This window comes from Hermetia illucens, chromosome 4 (assembly GCF_905115235.1).
Source record: "Hermetia illucens chromosome 4, iHerIll2.2.curated.20191125, whole genome shotgun sequence".
Classification (NCBI taxonomy): domain Eukaryota; kingdom Metazoa; phylum Arthropoda; class Insecta; order Diptera; family Stratiomyidae; genus Hermetia; species Hermetia illucens.
Window position 1 is genome coordinate 104,891,068 of NC_051852.1, and position 11,002 is coordinate 104,902,069.

Consider the following 11,002-nt stretch of genomic DNA (forward strand, 5'->3'; position numbering starts at 1 on the left):
TTACCATTTTAAATTGTTTTATTTAACGTTTTGTTATTTAAACAAAATGAATTACATAGTCTTAATAATATTTGGGAATCCCATTTTGTATTGCATTGCATTTGTTGCTCGAGAACTACCTAGAGTTGAATAAATTTACCCAAAAAGAGAAAGAAGTTGACGAATATTCCAAATAAACTGACGCTGATACTGGTTTGGTCCGAATACTTTTATCTACACAACGAAATGGGAGTACATGTACCTTTGTCGAAATGAAAATTATACATCAATTCGGCTATGGGAGGGATGTGCAAAATGAAAGAAAACATACACAGGAAATACCATTAGCAATATAATAGTTCGGCATCAGAGGCGCGCTGCGACCCCTTATTGCCAAACGTTCCCCAAATTTAGATTGCCAAATTGTTGGCTTAAATTCGTCGATGCAGTCGATTGCGTGGAGGCAGTAACGTTAGTGCCTGCACCGGGTGGTGGTCCAAATCCAGTCGGCATGGCTCCGAACGGCTGTGGAGGGAACTGCGCGAACGAGGCAGGCTGCGAGGGCACAACCTGCTGGTGCATCACAGCAGCGGACGTGAACGCTCCCGGGGCAGTCATGACGGGCTGATTGTACATCGTGACCGAGTTCGGGGGCGTCATGAACTGTGTGTGAGGATGAGGTTGTGGAGGTCCTAGAAGCCCGGGCGGCATTCCCGCAAGATTTAAATTAAGATTAGTAGCTAAGCCAGCATGGCCGAATTGCGCCTGAGAAACGGGGGGCGGGGCACCCCCGGGCACGATGGCGGGGAATGCTTGCTGCTGAGGCATGTACTGCCCGGCTGCGCCTGCAGGCTGCTGATGGCTGAATGTGTTATTGAAACCAACTAAGGGATTATTGTTGAATTGTCCTATGGTGCTCGTCGGTGCTGTGCCGTAGAGTGCTAGTATACTGTCTTTAGTCATCTTGGTTTTATCCGAACCTGAGTTGATGCTGGTCTGGTTGAAGAAGTCCGCCTCTTCCTTGTCCAGGGCGTTTTCTTTATTCTCCGATGCTTTCTCAGTCGCGCCATTGATGGTAGAGCTCTGGGCGCCGGCAACAGGAGCGCTCAAGAACCCAGAGAAGCCATCCGCATGCAAATCGTTGCTGACGCTGCTCGACGGACCGCTAGGATTCGTGGGGGAAGTCAGTCCGAGCAGGTCGGAGTTATTGTGAATCGGCTCCACAGTCCGACTGGTTTTCGGGCTGTTTGATGATTTCGGTTTCGGCAACGGGGCTGGGATCGGCACAGGCTTCGTCGTTGCGGTGATTTTCTTCTCGCTCGAGAGAGGGCCTCCCAAGCCCAAACTGCTTGCACCCTGCGCTGCTTTTTTCTTCCGCTTCTGTCGTTCGATTTCTTCGTCGATTTCCTTCGCCCAGTCGACCTTCGGCGGCGATGGGGGCACCCATTCCCTAGCTAAGTACTTCTTATGCTCATACTTGGCTCGTATGAAGCTCTCGAGGGCGGAATCTGTCTGTGGGCGACGAAAGCCGTCTGGCAATTGTGCTTCGTAAACAGCGCGGGCACGCGAGTTGCCCATTTGTTGCAGCGAGATAACTTGTTCCGGTGTCCATGAATCCAGATTCACAGATTTCACTCGTGATATGTGTACGCCCAACTTGCGATGTATGCCAGCGCATCGAATGCATAGAAACACTCCCAGATTCCAAGATGCCCACCGCGGACCTGAAACCATAGAAAATCGCTTATCATTCATTTGAAAAATGTGGATCGGCGTCGGAGTTAGCTGCCAATTCGCCGCGCGACATCACCCATGGCGGCTGCGCTACGTGTCTGAATCGGAGGCGCATAAAAAAGTCAATGTTGGTTCCACATACGAAACCGGGGAGAAATCGTGAAAATGGAAATACGCCCACCTTTAGCGTCGCAATCCACACAATATTTGTTGTCCTCATCCCGGAGCATTTGAGTCAGCAAAGTTTGACATTTCTCTTGGATGAGTTTTGCTCGTTCTGTTTCCTTTCTTCCGCTCATATTCGCGGCCCGAGACGATTCTTCAATGTATGATATGAACGCTACTCGGACTTCCGGTCAAAGCTATTCCGCTGAACAATTATAGGCACGTCACTCAAAACACTTTTTCACAAAACTGAGAAGATTTCATGCCGATATGATGACGGCCATTGACATATCAAATATGAATTTTCGACGTAAAGAAATTTCCCAGGCTGGCCTGTTGTCATATGTCAGATGGGAAATTTTGAGGAGAGCGTTCAGAAACTACTGAATCATGGAAGAATCGGTTCATTATTGAATGTTTGCTAGAACTGTTGATAGCTGGTTTGATAAAACGTTGCCTTTTCGGTTTATTTTCAAAAAAGTTGATAATATTATGTAACGTTAAACACATTTGCAAAGTTTTCATGCACTTGCTAGGTTATGGTTCAAATAAAAATTCTAAATTATTCTGTATAACATAATATGAGAGAAATGTTGGGAATTAGGAGACTAAATTTGACAAGTAATAGTAAAATATCTCTAAATCAAATTCGTAGAAACTTTAGCTTTAAAAATTAAAATTAATGAACACTTTTATATTCGTACTGCACAAATGTACACATATAGTATTTAATACATAAGGGTCATGCACCAAACCAACTATACAGCGCCTCTCAGCTTACTTGATACAGTGCTTTTTGAGAAATTGCTGATCATATAGTTTAAAAACTATTTGCAATATTAAAAAAAGTTTGAATTCCAAGAAGGCAGATGGTTGTTTAATTAGGAATCTTTTATTTATATTTATTTTATGTATTTTATACAGCCCTGTGTGCATGTGTGCTAATAATTATTATTTAGTTTCATATCCTTTCGCTTTAACAATAGCCTGCAGCCTATTTGACCTTGATTTAACAAGCTTTTATGTGTGCCATTCTGCCAGCAAGGCAGCAAGTTCTTCCTTATTCAAAATCTTATACATCCTTATGTTGTTGTCCAAAATTCCCCACAAATTCTTGATGATGTTTATAGCGGGAGACTGTGCCGGATTTTCAGGCCCAAACCTTAAGATGATCATTCTTATGCTTCAAAGTTGTTTCGAGGTTCTCTTTGTTCAATTTATTATTTGCTTTGCGCTGGTCATAAGACACTCTGTAGGAGCCGAAAATATTAGACTTTAGCTCGTCCGCAAAAATTATGGTATTTTATGACGCAGAGTTTATTTTTTTTATTTATGTGTTTTATGGCAAAGGCAAATCGGCATTTCGTGTTTATTGTTGAAATACAAGGCTTTGTTCGAGCTACTTTACCATTTAAATCATGGTCTCGCAAGGCAGCTCGGACAGTTTCTGAAATGCAGGACTTTCCTGGTTCATCACGAACCCCATTATTCAACCTTGGAGCAGATAGCTTGGGGTTTACTTTGATTTTTCAACGTTCATCTGGCTCGCTGAAAATCTTATTTGGCGATTTTGTGCCCTTATTTTCCAATAAATTTTTGTGTACAAAACGCTAAACTGTGCGCTGGACTGCAGAGGCACTTAAATTGACAATTTCAGCAATATTGCGAACATAATCCTTTTTAAAGCTGTGAATTATCAGTTCACGCTGTTCTATTGTTGTACGGTAGTCCATTTTAGAAAAAAACTCAACAACAGTTGTACTTAGGGATCCAAAATTATTCACAAAGTGTGATGCCATAATACCGAAACACAAATAAGCTGTGAGCTGAAATTCGGCAATGTATCTAGAACTTTGGTATTGTATGCTATAAACAACAATTTTTCCGATTCCCCTTATTCGAAACTCATTTATTGAATATGCACCTACATATCTGCATTTAAAATTTTTTGACAAATCTCCCAGTGTCAATATTAAAGTGATGTAAAATTAAAAACAGTGGCTGTATCAAATAAGCTGGGAGCCACTGTTTGTACAGTGAGCAAAAATGAAATCCGGACATGGTCGTACGAAATAGATAAGTGTTCAGAAAGTGAGTAAAAGGAGTTATATGTGTTTTCTTGAATATTTGACAAATACCCAATTCCTCTGCGCTGACATGCAGATTTTTTCAAAATATCAATGTACATGTAATGTACATACTACGTTACTCACACTTTCCGCGCCGTAACAACCTAAGCACTTCCCACTTTACTCTGATTTTCAGATTTTTCTGCTACAATTTTTTGTTAGGCTTTCACTTTTCTATCGCAGGAGAATACATTAAATTGAGACTCGTCGACAAAGAGTACATCACCCCAAAACGTTTGGTCTTCAAAAGATAGTTATCGTTTTATTTGATTGACTTCATTAATATAAGTTTTATTCCGTGCGATACGTGAAATGCACGACTAGCCTCAGCAAGATGGGTAACGAGGTTGTCCCCCGCCTCTCTTTAGTTCACAGGTCTGCCGGTTCCCTTAGGCTTCCTTTTCCTGTCTGTGATATCGTTTCTCCAATCAAATAGTCCAATCATTAAAGTTTTCAATATATAACTTTTGTTTCTTGCCACAACTAACTCGCTCCACCCCAAATTTCATGTCAATTGGTCTTGACTGAAAGAATTCGGAGGTTGTACCCGTTTTCAGCTTTAATGACTGGACTATAAGGATTTCGTGGTAAGTCCCTGCTCCTGGGCACAATATGTACTGCCATTCATTAAAGCTGAGAGTTGCCGGCGTTCAGTCAACATGTGGTCAATTTGCTTGAAAGTGGTTCCGAGGGTCCGTTGTTTGTGGACCGCTTTTCGCGAAAACCAGGTACTTTCAACAATAATCTCATGCGATACTTCTAATTGAATAATCTGCAGCCGGTGGTATTATTGGTGGTATTGGTGTTTTTACGGGAATACGGGCTTTGTCCCTACTTGGTTGTTAAAATCTCCAAGCATGATTTTGATATCATACTTGGGACAGGTTTCGAGGGTCCGCCCTACTGCCTCGTAGAAGGTATTCTTCTCCGATTCGGCAGTCTCCTCTATGAACGGCGTGAACATGGAAAGCCCGGCTAAAGCTAGGCTTAGAGTACTGGCGGTTTTAAGGGGCTCATCCCATGTGAAGGCCGTTTTTGGGCTTTTTTTAAAAATTTTACGTGAAGAACTGGATAAAGATACAATTACGAATTTTTCGCCATGGATTTATTAATATCTTGAGTGTGCATAATAATTTTTTTATTTTTAATTTAATATACCTAATCCATAAACCTTAGGTTTCTTGAACACATGTACAGCCTTGGCTTCAATTTTTGTCCTTTTAGCAAGGTCATTCGAACTTCATTCGGATCGATAAAGACGAGCTTTATTACGGCGATCGACATAAATCTGGCATGTTAGTTATCACGTGTTTAACACTATAATTTTCGAACGACTCCGAATAACAAAAAAATCACTTTACCCATATATTCTACACTATATCTAGATATAATTGATGCAAAAAAAATTCGATTCCGGGAATCCGACACATGGGATGACCCCCTTCCGTTGTATATAATTCTTACTCTTGTCGTGTTTGCGACAAGTCAGCTTAACATAATTTTCGCTGAAACGCCTTAGGGAAGACTGGTTGGGCATCACGCTAAGGTTACACACCCTATATAAAAATCAACACTTTCCCAGCGTGGAAAGTCTCTTTGGTTTCAAACAGAGAGGACACAACTCTGAAAGGCGAGTACGCGATGGGGAATATTGAAGGAGCGTTTGACTGTGCGCCTTTCCAGTAGTTCTGTGATGCCCTCAGAGAGCATGGTGTTGACGAAACTTTAATTATGTGGATCTATGCTATGCTAACGTAGAGACTGTTGTGTGCTGAGATGGGTGTTGATCGCTATCTAACAATGGTAGCGACGAAAGGCTGTCTTCAAGGAGGTGTGCTATCGCCGCTTCTGTGGAGCATGTTGGTCGAGTCACTACTAGACGAACTACAAAATCTACCAATACACGCTCAAGCTTATAAGGATGACGTTGCTGAGCTAGTTGTCGGTAGAGATCCCGGAATGGTCTGTAGAAATATAAAATGTGCCGTTGATTTTAGTGACAGTTGGTGTCTCAGGCATGGACTTTCAGTTAATCCAAATAAAACCAGGCTGCCAGTATTATTTACAAAAAGGAGAACATTGCACGAAATTTGCCTTTCTGGGTTGAGGAGCACAACTCTCATGTGAAATGCCTTCGAGTCACTCTCGATAAAAGGTTTCTTCAGAACAAATATTAAGAGATAAAGTTGAAACGAGCTCCCATAGCCTATGAGTTGTCCGAAAGACTTTTGCCTCGACATGGCGATTCAGTTAATATATGTTGCTATTAGGCCGATGTTCGCTTATGCAGCCGTAGTGAGGTGAGTTAAGGTGAGAGAAATAAGATAGTCACAACGCAAAGAACGGTGCGTCTGGGTATTACCAGCGTCATGAGCACGACATCCTGCACAGCTGTAAATGCATTACTCAATTCTGCAAATTGAGATATGCATATATTTATTCAAAGCAGTGTAATGAGAGCAGCTCATTGACTAATTTGCGTAGATCTATGGGGAAACAACGGCATCCTGGATGATTGACGAGCGATTGAAGGGCAGGCGCAGCGCTGTCTTTAGCGATAGTCAAGCTGCATTGACTTTGATCACTTCAAAAATTGTTCAGGAGTGTAGAAATCGATTGAACTCTGTCTCTAGATTCAATACGGTGGAAATACTCTGCGTGCCCGGTCACTGTTGTGTAGAGGGAAATGAAATCTCAGATGCTTTAGCAGGGATATCAGTACGTGGTCAAAGGGTAGTATAGGTCCCAGGGCGAAACGTGGATTGGTACTCACGACGGAGCGTAAAACCTGGGAAATGCCTGCTGAACCAACACCAATAGCTCTACTACCAAATCCTATCTCCACCTCCACGTGGTGACCGCTTGGAACTCTTTCTTAACAAAATGCTGCAGACGGAGAAAGATGAAGACGAGTCTCCCGGGCGAAATTGTACCAACTGGTTCTCCAGGTTTGGTGTTGGATAGGGCTGACAACCCTACACGGAAAACCGATGTTGCGAAGCCACAACAGGAGCCTCAGACTGGATGGATTTTACAACGACGAACCCGGCAACGAAAAAGGAATAACGATTTGAGCATTTTCTCATGGAACGTGCGCTCCTTGTACAGAGATGGAGCTGCCAACAGCTAGCCGATACCCTGCCCCAATATAGGGCTGATGTAACAGCATTGCAGGAGATGCGTTGGACAGGGACCGGTTTACTGGAGAAGAGTCACTACATAATATATTATAGCGGCCATTAAGTAAACCATGTGCTCGGAGTAGGATTTTTAGACAGCCAAAAAATGAAACCTGCTGTTATCGGCTTTGAAAACATAAGCGAACGTCTATGCACTCTGCGCTTGTAAGGCAAATTTAGAAATATAAGCCTCATTAACGTTCATGCCCCTACAGAGGAGACTGCAGAGTCGGAGAAGGATACCTTCTACGAGGTAGTAGAACGAACCCTCGAAGCCTGTCCCAGATATGATATCAAAATCATACTTGGGGATTTTAACAGCCAAGTAGGGAAGGAGCCCGTATTCAGGCGATACGTTGACTCGCATAGCTTACATCAAAATACAAATGATAACGGACTGCGGATTATTCAATAAGCAGTGTCACAAGAAATGGCTGTTAGAACTATCTGGTTTGCGCGGAAAGCGGTCCACAAACAAACGTGGGTTTCTCCAGATAGGACCACTTTCAAGCAAATTGACCACGTGCTGATCGAACGCCGCTACCAATCAGCCTTGATGAATGTCAGAACATATAGGGGGCCAATATAAATTCGGATCACTATCTTGTTGGCATGGTGCTCGGAGCTCCAAAAACAACATCACCCAGAATCCCTTCTGGCAATCAGGTGAGAGCTAACACTAAAGCTATCTACAACACAGCCCTCCGCAACACCTATAAGAGGGAAGGGATCCTGGAGATGAACCATTAACAAATGATCTTCACAATCACCTGAAGAACATTATCATAAATACGGCATCAAACATACTGGGCCGCAGCCGGAACGGCTGGTTTGACGATGAATGTAAGCCAGCAACGGAACGCAAGAATGCTGCATACCGAGTAATGTTGTATTCTCAAAGAACAGGGGCACGCGCAGAGACTTATAACGAACCCTGGCGAGCGGAGAAGCGACTTTGCAGACGAAAAAGGAAGCCTGGGAGAATCAACAGGTCTGTGAACTCGAAAAGTACATGGAGCAACCGTACCAGGCGTTGAAGTTTTACCAACAAGTCAGCAGGATGAAGCCTTACACACCTCGATGCTCATCCTGCCGAGACAAAGAGGGAAACCTGATTTCCGACAGAATGGGTATAGTGGAGCGATGGGTTGAGTACTTTGATGAACTATTGAACAACTAGAACATCGGCGAGTTGGAAGTCACGCCAACTGAAGACGACGGACAAATACTGCCACCACCAAGTGTAGAAGAATCAGTCCGTACCATCTATTGACTTAAAAGTCATAAGTATGGAGGCGACAAATTACACCAAGTTGTTCATCAACTTGTGGTCAAGGTGTGAGACAGCGAATCAATGCCTGACGACTGGCAAAGAGGCATTATCTGTCCCATACATAAAAAGGGAGATATCACACAGTGCAGCAATGATAGAGGTATTACGTTCCTGAGTACCATCGATAAGATATTCTCCGCTATCTTGCTAGGCCGGATAGCCCCATACGCTCAGAACATCGTTGGCCAATACCAAAGAGGCTTATATCCAGGCAAATTAGCAACAGATCAGATTTTCTCTCTGCGGCAAGCGATGGAAAAACTGTTGGAATATGGACATTAGTTGCACCATCTTTTCATCGACTTTAAAGCCGCCTATGATAGCATAGCCAGGGTAAAACTGTACACGGCCATGAGAGAATTCCGTATCCTAGTGAAATTGATAAGATTGACCAATGTGCGAGGCCAGATAAAAGCAGTAGGATCATTCTCAAGACCATTCGACACCAACAACGGTCTATGACAAGGGGATGCCCTATTATGCGTCCTCCTTAACCTGGCCCTGGTGAAAGTGATCCGTGATGCTGAGGTAAATGCAAGGGGCACGATCCTCTTTAAGTCCACTTAACTACTGGTCTATGTTGACGATATCGACAACATGGGAAGAACGACCCGAGACATACAAACTGCCTACATCCAGATCGAGCAGGCGGCGTGAGATCTTGGGCTGCATATCAGTGAAGGCAACACAAAATATATGGTGGCAAAACCAATCAACCAACAACATCAAATTGCACTGGTCAAACGGGAAGAATAAAGATAGGAAACTACAATTCTGCGACCGTTGATAATTTTGTCCTATCAAGGGTCAAAAATCACAACCAATAACAGCTGCGACGATGAAATTCACGCACGATTGTTGTCAGCCAATAGAACCTATTTCAAATTACAAAAACTGTTCCGCTCGAAACGTCTCACCATAGGGTCAAAGCTCTTACTGTGCAAGACAATAATCTTGCCAGTCCTCATGTATTCGTCGGAGACTTGGGTTCTTAGCAAGAAAAATTGCGAACTCTTGGCCGCCTTCTAGAGAAGAATCCTCTGAAGTATTTTTGGTCCCCTACATAAGGATGGACGATTCCGTAGCCTACATAACGACGAAATCTATGAGCGATATAACGACCGTCTGATTGTCGATATAATCCGGCTCAACAGGTTGCGGTAGGCGGGTCACTTAATGCGTATGGATGGGGATGATCCAGCCCGGAAAGTCGATAAGAGCAATATCTATGGTAGATAAAGAAGACGAGGTAGACTTTGCCTGAGATGGAACGATGGCGTAGGCCAAGACGCCAAGCAGCTTTTAGGGATATAAAATTGGTGGACCTCGACGCAAAACCGGGATGTCTGGAGTTCCTTATTAAGGCAGGCATAGACCGGATACCGATTGTTGCGCTGTTGATGATGATGATGTTTCTATCAAAAACTGGGAACAAACTTCCCTTAACCCCACACACAAAATTTTTCTTCAAACAAACATATGGCAAAGTCTATCCTGTCGAAAAGCAGGAAGACTTGTAGAAGTATTGCACTCTGACTGCCCATAATTCACTAGCTGGATATATGTTCAGAATAATTATTCTCCAGGATGATAAGTGCGTGATGCGCTTCAACAGCATCGGGTAGCATCAAATCCACTAACGGAAACCTTGCGATGCATACACGAATTCGGGAAATTCTGTTAGACTGGAGAATCGAGTACAATGGGCCAGTGGGGTCTGAGTGTGCAGACTTTTTGCCGCTCCCCACACACATGCCCCACCTTAAACACGCCCCTTGGTTCATCCATATGTTCTGACATTAATCATCGATGTTGATAGGTGACGACGTTCGATTAACACGTGCTCAATTTGGTTGTTTATGGATTTCTTTCGGGGTAAACTAGGTGCTTCCAACGACCATGGCAGGTGACACTGTTAATTCGAATTATCTGCAGTCCGTTATTATTGGTAATTTTATGCAAGCTTAATACGGGCTCCGACCCTACTTGACTAAAAAAAAAATCTCCAAGTTTGATCTTTATATCATACCTGGGGCAGGCTTCGAGGGTTCTTTCTATAGCTTCGTAGAAGGTATGCTTTTCTGACTCTACAGTCTCCTTTGCAGAGGCGTAAACTTTAATGAGGCTGATGTTCCGAAATTTGTTTTGGAAGCGCGGAGTATACAGTTATTTGCTTATATTTCTGATACCGATAATAGCAGCTTTTATTTTTTGACTTATTAGGAAACCTATTCCGAACTCATGGTTTACTGGATTGATAGTAATATATGATATACCCGTTCATATATATAGCCGTTCTCCTCCCGGAAACCTTGTCCAGCGCAGTGCATCAGCCTTATATTGAAGCCGAGTATCCGCTCGCTGGTGAGCAGCGGTCTGTGCATGGAGGGCGGGTTTTATGAGAAAATGTGTCCTTTTTCTTTGCCGGGCCCGTTAAGGGTTGTCAGTTGTGTTAAGTATTGCATGAAAAGGTTGTAATTTGT

At 43.2% G+C, this 11,002-nt stretch overlaps 1 protein-coding gene across 1 annotated transcript; it reads right to left on the reverse strand.

Moving 5' to 3' along the window:
• LOC119654984 (stromal membrane-associated protein 1-like) lies at positions 1 to 2,199 on the reverse strand. Its single transcript, XM_038060646.1, has 2 exons — positions 1,895 to 2,199; positions 1 to 1,703 (listed from the first exon to the last, which is right to left on the reverse strand). Exons 1-2 carry the CDS (start codon positions 2,010 to 2,012, stop codon positions 367 to 369), a joined length of 1,455 nt encoding a protein of 484 aa, XP_037916574.1. The 5' UTR covers positions 2,013 to 2,199; the 3' UTR covers positions 1 to 366.
• Positions 2,200 to 11,002: the final 8,803 nt, after the last annotated feature.